A 21,077-nucleotide genomic window follows, 5' to 3' on the forward strand; every position below is an offset into this window, starting at 1 on the left:
CCATGACGACATACTTGGCTCGCCTGCTCAGAGACTTCTATCTAGACAAACCAGAGCAACATTGTCTATTAGTCCCAGTTTGTTTAGGCCTAAAGCTAAGAACAACAAAACAGTTAGAGCCCAGTTATTCAGAAAGCATTCTTTCGAGATGTCCAGCTATGATAAATCGAGCAGATTTCAGATTACTTTGTCCGTTGAAAGGAGGAGAGACAGTGAAGATACAAACAGCAAAAGGTTTCAACCGGATTGGTCAAGTAACAGGTATATGTACTGAGCCGAGATCCTACTTCATAGAATCTGAAGGTGTGGTGTACAGGAGAAATCGCAGACATCTTATTCCTGTACCAGAATCGATATCACAGCATTGTTCCTTTGATACAGACTCTAGATCTCAGAGCAATCCAGACAATATTCCTGTTGCAGAATGTGTCTTAACTTTTACTTCCATTCCTGATGATGTTCCTTATGTCCGTAATGTTTGAACATTCAGCAGAGACGGTCCTATTTCCTGGACCTAATTCTAATTTTTATGTCACATGATTTGGTCGTATTTCCAGACCTAGCGTGAAATACACAGCAACTTGGACATAACTGTATATATGTATCTAGTTCTGTATAATTGCATGACAAAGAATTATTTGTATTGATTGCATGTCAACTGATGTCAATATTGCATGACTTTTCTCAGTGGGAGGATGTAGAATAGTGTGTGTTTGCTGTATCTTTAAGAAGCATTGCAAGGACTAAATGTGCATATAAATAGCTAGCGCGTGCTAGCTTCATTGCCATTTTGAGAGTGCAGACCGAGAGTGAGCATGTATGAGTGTAATAGCTAGTTTGTTTATAAGTTTATCTAAGTTAAAGTTAAGTGTCCATCCTGAATAGTTTGTACGTAATAAATCTGCTTGAACAGAACCCACAAAGACTTGTATATTTGATCCTGACTGGATGAGTGACACTATCCATCAGAAAACTACTGTTGATTCATCTTCCTCTAAAGAGAAGGAAACCGCTGACTATTCTCCAATCATATCCACTCCCCTGGTTAGGTGCTTTCAGATGATGAAAACTCCATCTCTCGTGACTCTCTTGTGGAAAAGTCTTCTTTTGAGAAGACTGTTTTAAACATGATAAAACATGTTGAGTCGGAGTCTAAACAAATTTCAGATGTTTAAAAAAGGTACTGTAATCTTGGAAGTGGCAATTCCTGCCTCTTCACCTGTCACCCCAGTTCTAGAGGCCTTTTTAGATGCCTTCAACTCTTCCTCTGCAGCTTCTGATTTGCAGCCCCCATTCTCAAAAGCCAAACAGGTTTTACAAAGTTTCCAGATGAACTTACATTGGTCTGTAAGAACCCTGTGGCAGACTCATCTGTGGTCTCTCTCTCTCTCTCCTCAGGCAAACCTTCTAAATTGCTTCCAGTGCCAATGCCCTCCTTTCAAATAAGTGCATTAGAGCCATGGATAGGCGGGGAAGGAAGATTCTATACTTTCTCCACTGTAGCTTTCAAGGCCATTAACTACTAGATCCAGATGACCAAATATTTATTGTCCATCCTCAACACTTTGAACATGATAGTGGTGGATTTCCAGGGCTCAGAGTCCAAGCAATAAATTCTGTTTATGGTTAACCAAGCAACTCGGTAGCAAACACAGTATAAAATGTAGTTGTCATGCTGTGGAGGCTTCTTCTAGATGATCTGCTCTGGTACTGTCATCCGCAGGTGTGCATGTTTGGGTAATCAACCTTTGCTAGAGGATTTCAAAGCCAGAGTTAATGATTCACCCTTAGACCAGAATCTTTTGTTTAGCCCTCAGGCAGCCAATGTATTTAAAGCCTTACAGGAGCAAGGTAAAACTGTGAAAGACTGTAGACAGATTCTGCTCATCTCTGTACCCAGATACCATAGGAACTACCTTGCCAAGCACACTCCCTTTGTTTGATAGGAATCCAGACCACTTCAGAAACACAGGCACCCAGGAAGAAATTTCCAGAGAAATCTCTGAGGAACCCCAGATCTGGGAGGCCTCCCTTCACAGAGAAGTCACAGTGACTGTCTTCAAAGTCTCTGCTACCCATCTCCAAAAGACTCAACTCAGTCTATTTCATATTGCATATTGCAAACAGACTACTACAGACCAGTGGGTGCTTTCTTATGTAAAAAAAAAGTTATGCCATTTCTTGGAAGGAACTCACTCTCTTGAATGGTATCCCACCTGCCAAGACCAACTGCAGCTTCTTCTTGCTGTCTTCCAGGAACTACAGACCAAAGGCACAGTAGAATCATTGCCTGCCAAACTTGTTCCTAGTTCCAAGAAAAGAACAGCAATGGAGACTCATGCTTTGCTGAACACCTTCCTAAAGATGCCAACATTCAAAATGCAGACCTTGTTGCCTCTTATTCTTCCACAGACACACCTATGGTGTCTGGGCATAAAGGGTGCCTATCTTCATATTCCTGTTTATCCCTTCTGCTGGAAATTCGTCAAGTTCTGTACTGGCTCATCTCACTTTCTACTTACTGCTTGCCTTTTGGACTTTCAAACGTCCCAGTATTATTTACAAAGTGTGTAGCACTGCTGCCTTAGAGATAACCTTCTGTCAAATTCAGGGAATTCAGGTTTCCCTTTACTTAGGCAGTCTGCTGATTCAGGCTACCTAGCTGCAGACCTTAATGTAACACCTCTAGTTCACCTTCAACATACTCTTGCAGTTTGGGTTCACTGTCCACTACAAAAACTCCTCTCTTTAGCCCATCAAGGCCTAGTGTTTCTTGGCTGCAGATTGGACACCAAGAAGATGTTGGCTGACCTGCTTCAGGAGAAGCTGCAAAGCCTTACAGCCTACTTCTACTCCTTCTCATCTCTCAACATGTCAGTCGGAAATTATAAGGGTCCTGGGTTTCATGGCAGGAACTCCATCTATCCAGGCTCCATATGAGGAAAATTCAGTAGTACCTGAAAACAGTGTAGTCCCCACACTGTCATCCTCTCTGTAGACATAGGGATCCCCGCATACCTTGTTTGAAAAAGGAGACCACATGGTGAGTGGCGAAGGTGAATCTCAATCCAGGGCTTCCTTTCAAATCAGACTTCAACTTGAGAGATGTACACAGACAGCCGGACAGGTCTCTTCAGAGTCCAGGGCAGGTGGCAACCCAAACTCAAGAAGGAGCATATCATTCTGAAAGGGATGGGGGCCCTCATCCAAGCACTTCAGGTTCTCTCACTCATCCAGAAGCCAGGTTCTCTTCACTGGTGATTCCCTTTTGACCAAGCCAGGATTGGTTCCCCCCTTCTCTTTCATCTTGCCTGGGGTAATCACTACAAACTGTAACATAAGGTGGATCTCATTCACCAGAGGGGATTATTGCTTCAAATGAACCTGTAATCCCTAAACCTAATCCTGCTGTTGATCGGGTTCTGTTCCAGTAGAAGTTTTCAGAGGACATGCTGTGGATTCTGCAGGAAGCACAAAGATCCACCACCCAAAAATTTTCCATAGCCATATGGAGGAGAGTTTTCCCTCTGGTGTCATAAAAAACAATTAGGACCACACAAAGTCAGAGGTTCCTCTTGTCCTACAGTACTGTTGTGAACTTACGAATACAGGTCTGGCATATTCCTCCATCAAAGCCCACCTATGAGCCATCTCTGCCTATCTGCCTCTCAGTCCACCTGCTATGTTCAAGCATAAGGTTAGACAATTCCTAAAAGGGGTACTACACCCTAAGACCCCAAGAAAGTCCACACTCCCTCCTTGGTACCTCACCTCTATACTGGAGAAACTCACTCTGCCATCATTTGAACCATTAGCTTCAACAAATCTCAAATTCTGCGCCGGGAAAACTATCTTGCCGCTAGCCCTCACTTCTGCAAGAGAGTCTCAGAACTTCAGGCAATCAGTCATTCCGCCCTTTCTTATTTTTCATAAGGACAGGGTGTCCCTGAGAGCTACGCCTTCCCTCATGTCTAAAATAGTGAATGAGATGTCTCTTAACCAGGTCATCAACTTTTTCTTTCTTTTCCAACTTGCAGAACAGAGGGGGGAGGCTCCTGTACTCCCTAGAAGTACACAAGCAGTTGAGATTTTATTTGGATAAAATTAAATGTATTTGTAAGTCAGACAAAAACTGTCTCATGCACAAACTTCAAGCTGCTTCCCCCAGTATCTTAACAAACCTTTACAAATTGGCTCTCTTAAGTCCATGTCCTTTTGTTAATCACACCATGTCAAGTCCTTGCCCAGTTGCCCTCGAGCTCACTGTATTCACCTGTACACACTTGCACTAAACATTACAGAATTGATACCTTTTCAAGATCCCGAGCTATCTTCACTAGGTCGGTTCTTTCTGGACTTTTGAACAGTTCTCCCTATTAGCCATCTTCCCTTCTGTTCTGTTGTGCTGTGGGAACCCACCATCTGTTTGGAATTCTGCAACAGGGATATCAGTAAGGAGATAATGCAGTTGGGTAAGAACTTGCCATAACAGTTAATGTCCATACTGATCACTGTTGCAGTGTTCCTTTTCCCCTTGTTTTCCCCTTTGGATACCTTTTCTTTCTGTCTTACTGCCCTCTGTGCAAGATTGTAGATGTTCTTCGTGTTTCACTGTTGCAGTCATTACATTTGGGTAATCTGCTGGCAGGGTGCCCTCAGTCGGCCTGAATAACAAAGTCTTGGGTCCTGCGTCAGTTGCTGTCTCCTCTTCCATGACGTCAGGGGTACAAAACAGGCAGCCAATGCCATTTTAATCAGTCTTTCTTGCTGCGCGGTGCCCGAAGCAGAAGCAGTTCGCAAGTGCAGGTCGGCCGACTCATGAAATTTTCGTTTTCAAGTTTCAGAACTGAAGTCTTCAAACTAAAGCCAAGTACCCCGTTGGGGAAACCTTTTCTTGCTCCTTACCGATGTCAGTAAAAGTTAATAATTACATTACTTATGGGAAGCAAATACCTCATAAGGATTTTCATTTGTACTATATTCCTTGCCTAGGCCCTGATTACAACATGCCTTGCTGGTGGTTTTGTGCTAAATTTAACCAACGCACTATTAAGTGTCGGTATATTTTTGCTTCTAAATACTTTGGTTCAAGATTTAACTATCCTGAAATGTCGTCGGTTAGTAATTTACTGGAATTCACAAAAACCGCAAGGAAAAAGACAGACAGACCTTCGAGGTCCAAAACCGACAAAGCTTCTCCTAAGCCAGTCACTGGTTCGCCGGTACTCAGTGAGGCACTTTTGCAGCCCCTGATGCCTGCTACTTTTGATTCTTAGGCCTCTACTGAGACCCATTTGGAGTCCAGTATGCCGTAAGACACTTTAAGTATTGAATCCGCGGATGTCTCTACCTTAGATGGGTCCGGAACCACTGAGCAGGCACCGGCTTCTGAGGGTGTTTTCAGGCCTAAAGATTTGTATATTAAACCGACGTCATCTTCAAAAACAAGGCCAAAACCTACTTCTTTGTCTAAAATGTCTAAAGAACTGACTCACGAGCCACGTGCTCAGGCCCCTATGCCTAAAAAACAAATGATCAAAATGGCTGAGGACTTAATTACCTAGATCAGGGGATCCCATCCCCCTCCCCGCTAAGAGGCCTAGGCAAGGCACTGATTATGAATCTTCAGATCAGGTTTCCGTTTCTTCTGATTCCTCTTCTGAACAGGAGTATTCTATCCCACCTTATGAGGACGCTGATGCAGAGGAATCCATCCCTTCTGCTTCTCCTCCTGAGGATTTCTCTTTTGGAGACACTTTGTATACTTTAAGGGAACATTTTCAATGGGAGAGTCAGGATTTCTCAGAATCCAAAATGAGGTTTAGGGATTTTCTTCCTCAGTATAGGCCTTTGGCTATACCTCCTGTATTTGACATTGTTGATGATGTTTTCTCAGAATCAAGCATGGCTCCTGATTCCCTGCCTCCGGCTCCTAGTAAGCCAGACAGATATTACAGGGTTCCTGACTCCCACAAATTTCTTTTCAAAAATCCTGCTGCTGACCCTGAAACTATCTCTCAGGGTCCCAAGGGTGTCAAGGCCTTTATAGCTAAAAATCGTACTCCTTCTGATAAGAGACTCCAGGGCACTGGATAGATGGGGTAAGAAGGTTTTATACGTCTGCAACCTTGGCAATCAGGGCTTTAAACTGCCAATTTCATATGCTTAAATATCAACAACATGTTATGGGCTTACTGAAACAGAAATGATGATGATTCCTGATAGTGTGGTAAATAAAGTGTTACAGGATTTATTGCATTGAGCAGAACAAGTTGGGAAGCATACTTTGCAATGTGGTTTTGATTCCTTGGAGACCTCTTGCAGGGACGCCGTAACTGGATCTGTGATAAGAAGGCATGCTTGGCTTAAGGAGCAAAATCTGCCTGATTTAATTTTTATTTATTTATTTATTTTACATTACTGATCATGTTAAAGCTAAATTGTTGGATGCTCCTTTACTGCATGACAGTCTGTTTGGTAATAAGGCAGAAGAGGTTTTAAAAAAAGATGGAAGACAAAGCTAAATCTATGCAAACTTTAAAAGATTTCTTACAAGTGCAGCCACCCAGGTTCAGTAGACACTGGCCTACTAAGAATTGGTCCTTTCCAGTGTCCAGCAGAGCCACTCAGTCCAAACCCAGATGCTCCAAAGGCTCCAGGTTTCAGTCACAAGGATCTTACAGGACAAAACAATGGGGTGCCTCCACCTCCAAATCAGGAGGTAGCAAAGCACCACCCTACAGTAAACAATCACAATGACTTTCCTCTACCATCTCCAAGCACTTACCTTTTGCCAGCCCCTTTGGGGGGAAAACTAGCACTTAATGCTCAAAATTGGCATTTAATTACCCAGGACAAGTGGGTCTTAAATACAGTATCCCAGGGGTACAGATTTCATTTCCACATATTGCCAATTCCAAACAGATGGCCAGATCTGCCACCAAATCAGTGGGCAGAGCCCCAGAAACAAGTCATGTCCCTCATGGATATGGGGGCTATTCAGCCAGTACCAAAAAAGGAAAAAGGACAAGGGTTTTATTCAAGGCTTTTCCTGGTACCCAGAAAAGACAAATCATGGCGTTCAGTTCTGGACTTATCCATTCTAAATACTTTACTGGACATTCCAAAATTCAAAATGCTGACTTTACAACAGCTACTGCCTATGCTATGCAAGAATGCCTGGTTGGTAACTCTATACTTAAAAGAAGCATACCTGCATATCCCAGTCAGGGAGTCTTGCAGAAGATACCTCCGCTTCAAAGCAGGCTATTTGTATTACCAGTTCTCTGCACTGCCCTTTGGCTTCTCTACTGTGACCAGGGTCTTCACAAAGTGCCTGGCTCCAGTAATTGCCTTTTGCAGACAAAGAAACATTCAAATTTATCCATATTTGGCCGACTGTCTCATTCAGGCAGAAGACAAGGACACTCTTCAGCATCTGGTGTTTGTAAAAAGGCTTCTAGCATGCCTAGGGTACAACATAAACGAAAAGAAATCATGATTGGTACCCTCTCAAATAATTACATTCCTGGGTGCAAGCTTGAATACAGCTGCCCAGATGGCTTACCTCATACCAGACAAGCAAATTCAATTGACAACATACTTCAAACAAAAGTGGCAACAAAAACCCAGCTGTCTGCAAGACAAATTCTGCAGACTTTGGGGTTCATGGCATCCTGCATTCTACTAATTCCATATGCAAGACTGCATATGAGGAATCTTCAATGGTACCTAAAAAGCTTATGGAGTCAACATTGTCACAGCCTGGAAGCAATGATTCCGCTCATTCCCTGCCTGCAACAGGAGTTCCTTTGGTGGGCAGAGGCATGTCACCAAACCAAGGGACTGTCATTCATTCTACCCTCTGCCACCCAAACCCTGACTATGGATGCATCAGACTATGCTTGGGAGGCCCACCTGGCAGGAAGATGAATTCAGGGCAAATGGAGGCCAAATCAGATGCATCTACATATCAACCAGAAAGAAATGCTACCTGTACAGAATTCTCTGATAGCCTTCAAGGGCTTCTTTCATAAAGGACAACTACTGATAAAGACGGACAAAACCACAGTTATGTAGTACATAAACAAGCAGGGGGGTACCCACTCCTACCCCCTTTGCAGACTAGCCATGACCTTGTGGAACACAGCCTTGACTTACCAAATACATCTTCAAGCTCAATTCCGGCCAGGAAAGCAAAATACTCTGGAAGAGGACCTAAGCAGAAATCTTATGGACCCACATGAATGGAAACTGGATCCACAAATCTTCAGCATGTTGGCATGAAAATGGGGGAGCCCAGACATAGATCTATTTGCCTCTCCACAAAACCATCAGTTGGACAAATTCTGCAGAAGAACTCATCACAAAAAAACATGGAAAGTGGATGCTCTGTCCTTCAGTTGGAAAAACCTATCAGTCTATGCCTTTCCCCCACTGTCTCTACTCTCCAAGGTCTTACTAAAAGTCAGACAGGAAAAACCAAAAATGATTCTGACTGCTCCGGACTGGCCTCGCCAACACTGGTACCTGCTTCTCAGGAATATGTCACACCTTCCTCCATGGTACTTGCCTCAAACACCTCACCTTTTGTCTCAGCAGAACTATAAAATTCTGCACACTCAGCTCCAAACTCTGAATCTTGCAGCATGGCTAATCAACTAATTTCACCTATCACATCTCTCAGTAAACCTTTGATGGATGTCATTTTGGAGGCCAGAAGGCCTAATAATAGAAAATCTTTTGCTGATAAATGGAAGAGATTCTGTGCTTGGAACCAAGCACAAAGAATAGACACAGCAAAGCCAAATATTCCTCAGATTTTTCAATATTTAATTGAGATGCTTCACAAGGGCCTATCTTTTTCTTCAATAAAAAGCCATGCCTCTGCCATCTCGGCTCATTACAACACAGAGCCTCCCCTCTTTTCTCATCCCCTGCTAAAGCAGTACCTCAGAGGGGCCATAAATTTAAGGCCTCCCAGAAGAGCACCGACTCCTGCATGGGACCTCAACTTTGTGCTGGAAAAACTCACCCTACCTCCTTTTGAACCAGCTGCTACTGCGGATATAAAATTTCTTTCTTGGAAGACAGCCTTTCTTTTGGCAGTCATTTCAGCTAGAAAGGTTTCAGAACTACAAGCTCTCATGGCAGTGGAGCCTTTCATTATCTTTTACACGGACAAGGTGGCCCTCAGGACCAACCCTTCTTTTATGCCTAAGGTGGTATCCAGTGTTGCTCTTAACCAGACCATTCACCCGCCAACTATTTTCCAAAGTCCGCAGAACAAGGGGGAGCGGATTCTGCATTGATTGGATGTACACAGACAACTAAGATTCTATTTAAACAGGACAAAATCTCTTCAGAAAGTCTGAGGAACTACTGGTGGCATTTGCTGCAAGAACAGAGGGGAAGGCTATATCAAAGCAGACTTATTCAAAATGAATAAGCCATTGTATTTGTTTCTGCTACTTGCACCATGGTAAACCTGTGCCCAAGGGGATCAGATCCCATTCCACCAGGGCTGCTTCTACTTCTGCAGCCTTTCTCAGAGGGGTTCCTACCAGAGACATTCTAGAAGCTGCTACTTGGAGCTCAGTTCATACATTCACAAAGCATTACCATTTACCTGTCTTTTCTAACTCCAGAGCAGGCTTTGCCACTGCAGTTCTGTAGGACCTTATAGCTGCTTCTAATGCTGTTTAATTCCATCCTCCCATCCATAGCTTTGGGACTCTACCCAAATGTAATGACTGCAACAGTGAAACATGAAGAACATAGTACAGTTGTGTACACTTACCATAAATGTAGATGTTTGAGTGTAATCACTGTTGCAGTCCGGGTTACCCACCCGCCAGCCCCCTTTCTTCTCTATTATTATATATCTGTTTCCTTCACTATGCTCAAAAGCCTTTGTGGTGTATTTGCTTTTAGCTGAAGGTACATTTTTTGTGTGCTAAAGTGCATGTATATATATATTTTTGCACCTGACATCTGGGGCAAGAAAAACTGATTAAAATGGCGTCGGCTGCATGTTTTGTACCCCTGACGACCTGATGTCATGGAAGAGGAGACAGCAACCGACGCAGAACCCAAGGCTTTGTTATTCAGGCTGACTGAGTGCAACCTGCCAGCAGATTACCCAAATGTTATGACTGCAGCAGTGAATACACCCGAACATCTACATTTATGGTAAGTGTACACAACTGTACTGTGGCGGCCATATTGGTGCAGCGGTTAGCATTGCCGCCTCACAGCAAGAGGTTTTCTGGTTCGATCCTCTGCTGGGGTGCCTTCTGTGCAGAGTCTGCATGTCCTCCCTGTGGTCGCGTGGGTTTCCTCCAGTTTCCTCCCACATCCCAAAGACATGCTGTAGGTGGATTGGACACTCTAAATTGGCCCTAGGTGTGAGTGCGTGTGTGTGTGTGCCTTCTGTGGAAAGTTGGGCTGGCAACTCGACACTGCAAAACTCCACTGCCTATCATGAGCGAACAGGTGATCAGCTGTGGCGACCCCTAACCAGGAAAAGCCGAAAGAAGAAGAAGAAGTACACAACTGTACTGTCCTAGGAGGCTCTTGTCTTTCCCTTCTTGGTCCTTCGTAGCTTACCTGTCTCTCTCTCTCTCAGAGGTCTTCAGGCCTGTGGCTTGGTGATAGTCTCAGGATCTAAGCTCGTGCATCTGTCTATATACCCTTTTGCTTGTGAGGTGATGTCATATGTTGGATATACGATCCAGGAAAGTTTAAGTTTTGGTCCCCCAACTGGATATCAGTAGTGAAAACCCATCTGTCTGTAGTAGTGCAACAGTGATCAGTAGGACATCTGTTATTGTAAGTTCTTGCATAACTGTACTGTTTTTTTTACAACTTTGTACAGTTTTGTGTGTACTCATTATTGTATATGCTCATTCAGTTTTGGTGTGCATTCATTGTTACATATGCTCAGCCTTTGTCTCTGTACCTTGCCTAAAAAGGGTGTTTGAACTAGCTCACCTGCTGAATTAACATATAAAAATATAGCTTCATAGTATGTCAGCATAGTTTTCATTTCATCTGGAGTAGTCCTGTTTCAGATTTATGCACTAGTGTTGAATGTGCAGAAAGTCATTGTACGGTATACATTTATCTACTTGCATGCTGGTCCCACTCAATTTTTAATTCAACTCTTTCTGGATCTTTTATTTATTACATTTGTTAACCGAGTAATGACTTATTAGGCCAGGCATCCATTTTCAGCAGAGGCCCAGGGAGAAAAGCTCCAAAACATTAACAATACTAACAGTAATAATTACAAACAAAGCAAGTAAAAAAAAAATCAAGTAACAATATGCACACACATATATGCAATTGCATGTACAGTTATGAGGAATCGTTCATATGCACCCATGTGCAACAGTGCAGCAGAATGAAGTTGTAACATATAAGCAATTCAGCATAGAGATTAAGGGGAAAGTGGGGTGGTTAGAAGCAGCAGGATAAGGGGTGTAAAGCTGGGAGTGATGTAAGAAGGTAGCTAGGAAGAATTAGCCTGGAGTATAGCAGGAGCAATGCCAGCGACTAGGTAGGTAGTTTTTTAGTAGTAGTTTGATCTCATGATAGTGAGGATGTTTTTGTGATGGGCTAAGGAAGAGTGTTCCAAAATTTGGCAATTTTGTAAGAATAGAGGGAGTTGCCATGATAGTTGTTGGAGTGGGTAACCTTTAGCATTACTTTGTCAGAGGATCTGAGGGACATGAAATTAATACTAGGATGTACTAGGTTAGAAAGAGCAGGGCATTTGCTGGTTTGGTGGACTATGTTGTGGGCCATGGTAAGTTGATTGAGAGATAAAAGGTTACGGAGTTCTAGCCAGTTGAGCTGGGAGAGAAGAGTGCAGTGGTGAGTCCTGTGTGGATGATTAGTGGCAAACTTGGCATTTTTTTGTAACAGGATTCTAGGTTATTGAGGTCAGTCTTTAAAGGTTTGTGAATATATGAGATCTGTAGAGAAGGTTAGAAAGTAGGTGTGACCAAGCAGTGGCCAGCCTGGCACTTTGATTAAGCTATGGTTTGGCCCTATGGAGGGTGCCAAGTTTGATGTGAACTTTTTAATTGTCAGAGAAATAGGTTTATTGAATTATAGATTATCATCTGTTACACCTATAAGTTTAGTCTGGTTTGTGGGTTTTATGTTTGTGAGAGGGGACTGGTATGGTTTGATTTTCTTTGTATCTGAAGACTATTATCTTAGTTTTGTTTGGGTTTAGTATGAGTTGATGTCCAAAGAGGTATTTTTCTAAGTCCTGAAAATATGTTTGTATATTTAAAATTCTTGGGGTGAGGGGGCTGAGCAGATAAGTGTAGCATCATTGGTGAACTGGACAATGGAGGCTAGTTGAGTTGCAGAGCTGAGGAATTTTGTAAATATGCTAAAGAGGAGAGGACCAAGTGTGGAACGTCTGAGTACACCAACTGAGATGGGGAATAGGGGGGAAAAGACTGTTCTCCCATTTAGTAGCCTGCTGTCGATTGGAAAGATAGCTATGGGACCAGGACGAGGATGATGAAACTGAGGCCATATGATGAGAGTTTGCGTAGAAGTCAGTGGGAAACTGTGTCAAAGCATTTGGACATAAAGAGAAAAAAAAAGACAAGCTGCCCTTCATTTAACAGACAAGTAATGGTGTTAGTGAAAGTTTTTAGGGCAGTGCTAGTGCAATGTTTAGGTCTAAAGCAGTGTTGAGATCTAGATAATAGAGTGTGACTAAGGAAGTGGTTAAGGAGTTGATTTTGGATGCATTTTTCTAAGATTTTTGCAAGGGGGCAGTGACTATATGGGACAGACGTTAGTTCTTTAGAGGGTCTGCCTTTGTAGAGGGGAATGATATGTGATATTTTTCAGAGAAGTGTGATGTACTCTTCTGCAACAGAAAATGAATCAAGATAGATATGAGGTAGGCAGTTTTTAGAAATTCATTAGGAAGTTGGTCAACTGCAAGACAGTAGGGTTTTAGCTTGGTTAGGAGAGTTTTTATGTGACTAGTTTGAATGGAAGTAAAAGTGAGGGGGCTAGAATTATCTGGAGTAGGAGTGGAAAGAGTAAGTGGTTGATTAGGCTGACTACCTAGCAGGGATATTGTAGTATTTATGAAATGAGAGTTGATTTGAGTTGCAATAGGGTCAGAGTTCTTTGAAGTGACTGGGCCAGGGGCTGAGGAGATAGTTAATGCTTTGCCAGAATTTTGGGGGGTTGTTTAGGTGTTTCTGTCGACAAGTTTGGAAGTAAGTTTGTCTTTTCTGATTTGTTTCTTAGCTAGATTCCATAGCTGTTATGTTAAGAGGTTTACTTTATCTTTGGTGGTGTGGTAAGCTCAGACTTTGTTTGGTGTCATTGGTTAGCTAAGGTAGATGCTTGGCTTTTATGTGTGCTTTCCTAGTGGGAGTGAGGTGTTAAGTGTTTTAAGGAAGGTATTGTTGAAATACTGAGCACCCAGGTCTAGATGAAGGTTTTTATGTGGTGCCCAGTCAAACTGTTGGAGTAGTGGGTTTAATGTAGAGGGGGAGAAGGTTTTCTTCATACGGATGTATTTGTAAGTGATGTTGGTTTGAATGTGCACACATTTTCTGTATAGAAAGGTTGGAGAATGGTCGACAAGGGAGTCTGAAAGGCAACAACCAGCTAGGTAACTTAGGTTGGGTTTTACTGTGTCCTCTCAGTGACAGGAACTTCAGCCAGTGTGTGTCAGGAGAGCTCCCTTCCAGATATATGGGGCCCTTCCCTGGTTTAACCATTTCTGAAGGTTGAAGGTTTATTGGGGATTCAAATTGATATAGTCTGATTTTTTTTTCTTCAAACCAGTCTTCATCTAGCTGCATCACTTCTTTTCATTACCATGAAACAGCCCAAGTAGGGTATGAGCCTATTTTACAAATATGTCCGTGAATGTTCATGCAGGTATGCGTTTGTAAAATTTCTGGCATTTGACAGTTTTAGATTTTTTTTTTATATGCAAGAAGTACTTTCATCTCAGTACAGTGCATTGTTGTCTGCTTTATTATTGGCAGGCGTTTCTTAAAACCTAACGTGTTTCTGTTTATGTAAATGTACAGGTATGCTGAAGTAGTTGAAATTTCATCCATATTTTTGTTTTTTCTGTTTTTGTAATGTTTTTAGTGGCCAGTGGAGGTCAGCTTAGTATCAGTGATGAACTTGTACAAGCCTATTCACTTGCTGAAGGGATCAGAATTTGGATGGTGAGTGGTTTTAGCAAACATTTGTGACTTGATGGATTTGGTGTATCAGTGCTTTTTGCTGTATTAGTAAAGCAAGAATGCTGGCTGGCTTGTGCATTTTTTATTCATTTGTGTTCTGAGTTTGTAGTTTTGTTATATAAATGTGCATATTTTTAGGAACAGACTTGGAGGAGTATAGGCTCAAGTACAAGAGTAAAAAATTGAATGCTATTAAGATGACCTAGAGGCTTAAAGCCCTAGATATGCCCTTGAGAACTAGAGTCTGACTGGCAGCTTGTGCAGTAAAGGAGCTCTCATGGGGAGATGGGAATGGAATATTTAATGCTGGCTCTCACTCCCTCAGGGAATCCATGTGTGTGCTAGTGGTCCATTGCACTTCGTCAGGGATTGCACAGTAACTGCTTGTGTGATGACACCCATGTTCCCGGATGCAAGTGGAGCATGAATCACAACCTTGGCAGGGCAGACGAGACTAAGTATAAGCACAAGGTTCAGTTTCCCAACATGAATGACAACAATTCTATTTCCCATCTCTTACCTTGAGAGGAATTAAGTAGGCTGTAGGGCTTTTGCCAGTAGGTGAATGAATGGCTTCTAAGGTGTTGGGATGGAGGCAAAGATGGTCAGTGTTGGGACAGGATAAAAAAGGCAGAATGGGTCACAGATCCAGCTTGAATGAGAGTAGCAGTTTGCAGTTTGATTCCTCAGTAAGCTGAATACAGTAAGTGAAATATAACTAGCTATCAGGAGTACTTCTAGGGTATTGCAACAGAAGAAATGTATTGCTGCACATTTTCTGCCTGTGCTGAAAAGATTTTTTAAAGTTCATCCATTTTTATTTCCTTGCAAACTGTGGTCCCTCATGTTGTTCCAAGAGCTAGCAGCTTTTTTACCTTCTTGTAACTTGTAATTTGTAAGAATGAGTTGCAGGATTTTAGAGGGAGAAGGAGATTTTGATTATTTTGGTGTGGGCTTGGAATTCGAACAGGATGAATTTACACTTCTGTCAGCTGTGTTGGCTGAGGTTTTTAGAGTAATTTAAACATGATGGTGTCAAACATGACATTGCAGTAATATTTACCATAGATGATTATTCCACGTGTTGTGCTGGTTGGACAGTGCAGGAATTTAATTCGTATTATATGTAACTGCTAGAATCTGATGATGTCCAATTCATTATGTATCACAAATGGGTCTTTGGATTTGTCCTTGGATCTGACTCAAACTTCTCCCTGTCTCATAATGCCTCACTCCTCTTCAACCCCTCCGATCTCATTTGCTGCCTTTCGGCACAGATGGAATTCAGAGCCTCAATTCAGATAAGTGATTTTTTTCATTTAATTCTGCTTTATTAATAGCCTTTTTCTTAATTCTAGCTAATTTTAGGTGTTCTGTCTGTGTTACACATGGGTATCGGTTCCGAGCTCGGAACCGAGCCGGCCATTTTCCAAGCTTGAGTCAGCTTCAAACTCTCGAGCTAAACTCTTACCCACAACCCCCCTCTCCCTGTTACCTCAGATTTCGTTTGCCACATTGCCATCCAGTCGTGTCAAGCTACTTCTCTTGAGCAAAGTACAGTCAGTTGTTGTTTAATTGCTTTACAAATTACTTTTCTGTCAGAAAAGTTGATATTTTATTGTCTCTTGCCCTATCGTGTTTAGCGTTCATAATTTCCTCAGGTTTTTTCTGTCCTTTACTTACCCTTTTTGCCGCAAGGTAATTTTCTCCTTGCCATCATTGGTAAACCTTTTTCCTTTCTCTTTTATACCTTCAGTTGCTCTCTTGTACCATTGTTGGTACTTTTCTTTTTGTTAATATGGCAGATAAAAAGGGTAGTCCAGGGTTTAAGTGGTGTTTTGATTGTGGTCACAAACTGCCTACTTCTGATGCACACTCTTTGTATTTTTTGTTTGGGTGCTTCCCATTTATCTGTTGGACCACCTTGAACTATCTGTAAGAACTTTTCCAACAGAACTTTGTTAGAAAGGAAAAACAAGCTGATACTGAAGGGACTTCTAAAATCTCCCTTTTCAGAGGCTATTTCTGGGTCAGAGGTCTCAACCCCTCCTAAAGCCCATAAGAAAATTAATGTTTCTACCAAGGCTAAATCCTTGCCTTCGTCCCCGGCTGGGGACTCTCACCAACCAAAACCTAAAAAGGCTAAAATTTCAGCTCCGGAGCTCTCTCAGCAGCCCCAGTGCTTTTGGTGCCCAGACCTTCGGCACCGAGGCCTTCGGCTCCATTAGTCATTTCGGCTCTGTCCTCTCCTGCAGCCTTCTACATATCTGCACCGAGGGGCTCCTCAGTTCAGACCATTACCACTGTATCTGCACTGACCGTGCAGTCGGCGCAGACCATGACCACGTCGGCTCCAAGATCTTCCTCGGAACCGAGGCCTTTATTATTGACTCCAGTTTTGTCGGTTCCAGCTTCGGCACCGACAGCCACTTCTGCACCGATCCTTGTGTCGGTGCAGACTATGACATCGGCAATGATGACTTCTTCGGTGCAGACTACAGTAGTTCAGTCTTTCTCTGCACTGTTGTCCTCGGTGTGGTCAGATGAGATGGGCACCGAGTCTGCCTCTTTTGTGGACAGGCCTGTTTCTCCCTCAGTCTCTGTGAGGTCCACTAGAAGTCTTTCTGAACATGATGTGTTGCATCTTGTGGACCAGGCATTCTTCGCCAGAGGTATTCCACCCCCCAGGAACTCTCCTTCCTTGGGAGGTGATCACCCTTCTCCAAAGACAATTTCTTACTCTCCTCCTTCATTGCCTTTGACATCCATGGATATAGTACAGTCTTCCCCTTCTGCAGTTCCCTTTATGGATCTCACTAAGGAACTGCAGTTGCCTTCGTGGCAGGAAAGTTTTGCTACGACCCAGGATGTCAGCTGTGACACGCATAGCTTGCTGCTCCACAGCCATCCAGGGACTCCGAGTCTGCAGGCTGAGCCCCCTGTCCAAGACATACACTCCTCTCCGGGTGGACCAGCCTTCCAACTGATGGAGAAGGCTTTCGCTGCTGCTGGCGATACCAGACTGTCTTTACCACCGCCCTCCTCTGGTACACTGGTTTCACAAGTCGCACCTAGTGGACACCGGGTGCAAGGGCCTCAGGACATATTCCCTCAGGAATCCCCCTTTCTGTTGTCTTCCCCAGCTTCTCCCGCTGAGGAGGTCCACCGGAAAAGTTCATGCAAGAGGAAACACATGGACTCCACAGAGGAGTCCCTCACCGAAGACAGAGATTTCGATGAGGAGGAAGGATCCCCTCTGTCACCCTCTGAGGTATCCTTTGGCGATATCCTTGTAATCCTGAAACAGAGAGGTGACTGGCAGCCCTCTAATCCGACCTCTGAGGAATCTGTGTTCCTGCAGGCCTTTCACACCCAGCCTCCTACCTCCTGGGTTACTCCACCTGCCGATGAACTTGTCAAGTTCATCGTGCAGCATGCTTGGAAGGCCCCTGATACGGTTGAAGCTGTTCCCCGGAGGCCAGATAAAATAAGATCTTGTCCGCTCCTGCTTCAGATCCCCATTGGTCCAAAGGTCTTCTGTAGATGCTTTGGTGGTGGCGGCTGCAACAAAAAAAGGACCTGGCAGAAGAAGAAAGCCAGACTGTCCATCCACCTAACAGAGAGTCCCGGGCCCTGGACAGAATAGGGAAGCGCACCTTTGCTTCAGCAACCTTTGCTATCAGGTCCCAGAATTGTATGGCACATTTTACCAGGCTTCAAAGGGATCTGGTTTCTGAGCTCTATGAAACCTTGGCTGGTGCAGTGTCTGATGAGGTCCGTGACAAAGTGGCCTCTCAGTTGGCCACCATTGAGTCTATATCTAACTTCTCTATGCGACTGATATCTCACGCATCAGAAGGAGCAGCTAGAGTGGCGGGTTCAGCTGCAGTCTTGAGACGACACGCCTGTATGCGCTTGTACAACTTTGCGGAACTTTTTAAGTCTTCCTTTTTTAATGCCCCCATTGAGCTGCCCTCTTTGTTTGGGCCCAAAGTTAAAAGCACACTGGCCAGATGCGAACAAGACGGTAAGACCCTTTCTGCCATAGGTATCCGTTATTCTTCCCCTCAACGTGCTTTCTCCCGAAACCAAAAGAGTGGGAAGATATGGTTCTAGAAATCTCAGGGTCCTTCCTGTGACACACAGGCCGAATTCTCCCCCAGAGGCAGATGGGGAAACTCACAGGGAAGACGCTCCTTTCTGGGCAGAGGGGGACCGCGTAACCAGGGTTCCAGGGATCCTTTCCCTGGTCAGTCCTACCAGCGCTCCTGAAGAGCGGCCCAACTCCTTTCCTCTGGAGGTGGTTGGAGGACATTTCTCCTTGTACCCTTCTGCCTGGCTAACCATCACCACCGATTCTTGGGTACAAAGGATCATAACCGGAGGTTATCATATCTCCTTCGATCTGTATCCCGTCCCTTCAAAAAATCTTCCCGACGTTCCACCAAGTCAAAGGGAAGAAGCAGCACTAGAGATAGAAAAGCTGCTAAGAAAAAGAGTCATCCAAATAGTCCCTCCAGACCAGATAGGATCCGGATTCTACTTAAGACTATTTTTGGTGCTAAAGAAAACTGGGGACTGGAGACCAATTTTGGATCTCAGTGTATTGAACAAGTTTGTGATAGTACAAAAATTCCGGATGGTCACTATACAGTCTATTCTCCCACTTTTGGAAAAAGATGATTGGATGTGCTGTATAGATGATCAAGATGCGTACTACCACATAAAGGTGAACAGGCCAACAAGAAGATTTCTGCACTTCTGTGTGGGAGCCAGTCACTACCAGTTCAGAGTACTGCCCTTCAGACTCTCTCCAGCCCTAGAGTGTTCACAAAGTGCATGGCAGTTGTCACAGCTCACTTGCAACTTCAAGGATTCCAGGTGTTTCCATACCTAGACTGGCTCATTTCCGCCCCAACCAGACATCTACTGGAAAAAGCACTGGCTTACACTCTCCTCTCTGCTCAAAGGCTAGGCATAACCATAAAATGGCAGAAATCCAGTCTCACCCCATCTCAGTCAACAGAATTCATAGGCGTTATCTTGGACACAAAAAACTGCTGAGCTGCTATTCCAGAGCACAGAATTTTAAGGATAAAACAACTAATTCCAATCTTTTCAAAGGTAAAATCCATGGCTTACTCGGTTCTACAGCTGTTGGGTTCCATGGCAGCCTCCATCACCATTGTTCCCCTAGCCAGGTTTCACATGAGGCTTCTACAATGGCTACTGCTCACCCAATGGTATCCTTTTCAGCATCCTCTTTCAGCCATGATTCGAGTAACCCACAGGTGCAAACAGGATTTAAGTTGGTGGATGACACACAATCCCTCACAATGGTCTCGCCCCGTTTCCCCCCAGCAACCCAAGGCCACAGTGACCACGGACGCCTCCCTGATGGGGTGGGGGGGGCTATGTCAGGGACAGACAGTCCAAGGCACTTGGTCCCAACTGGAGGCCCATCTGCATATAAATGTTCTAGAGCTGAAGGCGATGCTTCTGGCGTTGCAAGCATTCCATCCCCTGCTGCCGTCTGGGACAATTGTGATTCAATCAGACAACATGGCGATGGTCTGGTACATCAACAAGCAAGGTGGAACCAAATCTTACCCCCCTTTGTCGAGAGGCCATGAGGATATGGCAATGGTGCGATGGCTAACAACCATTTTCTTCTAGCAACGCACATTCCCGGGAGTTCCACCGTGATAGCAGACCCGACTCAGCAGGTGCATTCTTCAACCTCACGAGTGTTCCCTGGATCCCTTGATAGCGGTGGAGATCTTCCACCGCTGGGGCCGTCCTTGCTGCAACCTCTTTGCATCCCCAACAAACTACAAATGCAGCAACTACTTCGCCCTGATTCCCCCTCTGGGACAGTCACCCAGGGACGCTCTAGTCCACGATTGGCCCTCGGGTCTTCTCTACGCATTTCTGCCCTTTCCTCTCATTCCCCAGTTTCTGAAGAAAGCCCAGCAGTTGAAGAGCAAGGTAATCCTCATAGCACCATATTGGCCACGACATATTTGGTTCCCATTCCTTTGGCCTTGCCTACTAGATCGACCATGGATTCTCCATCCAATCCCAGAGTTGATCTCACACCCACAGAACCTGATTCATCCCAACCTGCACAGCCTGAAGCTAATGGCTTGGCTACTCCAATTCCCTTGATTGCCAGGCAGAATGATCTTTCTTTACCAGTACATGATATTCTCATTGCTTCTCGCAAGTCTTCCACTAGAATTACTTATCTGAGCAAGTGGAAAAGATTTACCTGTTGGCTGAAAGATAAACAAGTAGATCCCTTTTCTGCAACAGTGTCGATAATACTAGACTGTCTGGCCGACCTGTTTCAATCAGATCTATCGGCCTCTAGCATTAGAGTTCATTTGGCTGCAATTTCTAATTTTCATGAGGGTGTCCAAGATTCCTCTCATGTCCCATAAATTGTGCAAGACCTTCATAAAAGGTGTGAATCATCTGAAGCCACCTTTTAGAGAACCTATTCAACCATGGGATTTATCATTAGTTCTACAAGCTCTGACAATGGCACCTTTTGAACCAGCCTCTTTTTGCTACCTCAAGTATTTGTCATGGAAAACCTTGTTTTTGGTCGCTATTACTTCTGCCAGATGTATTTCTGAACTTCAAGCTTTATGTATCAAGAGTCCATACTTGATTTTTCATAGAGATAGTGTCTTGGAGAACTAATCCGTCATTTATGCCTAAAGTGATCTCTGAAATGTCCATTAATCAAGCCATTGAATTGCCAGTTTTCTTTCCCAACCATTCAAACAGAGTAGAGTATTGCCTACATACCCTAGATATACA

The 21,077-nt window shown here is 43.9% G+C and overlaps 1 protein-coding gene across 1 annotated transcript in view; it reads left to right on the forward strand.

Annotated features, from left to right (window-relative positions):
* Window positions 1-21,077, forward strand: part of ZZEF1 (zinc finger ZZ-type and EF-hand domain containing 1) — a gene marked incomplete in the record, with an annotated part of 3,903,331 nt that overhangs the window by 1,858,762 nt on the left and 2,023,492 nt on the right. Inside the window, 1 exon segment of the mRNA XM_044082903.1 lies at window positions 14,152-14,231. Coding sequence (XP_043938838.1) covers window positions 14,152-14,231 — 80 coding nt within the window.

Source organism: Protopterus annectens, chromosome 9.part0 (assembly GCF_019279795.1).
Source record: "Protopterus annectens isolate FY-2018-M chromosome 9.part0, PAN1.0, whole genome shotgun sequence".
NCBI lineage: Eukaryota > Metazoa > Chordata > Ceratodontiformes > Protopteridae > Protopterus > Protopterus annectens.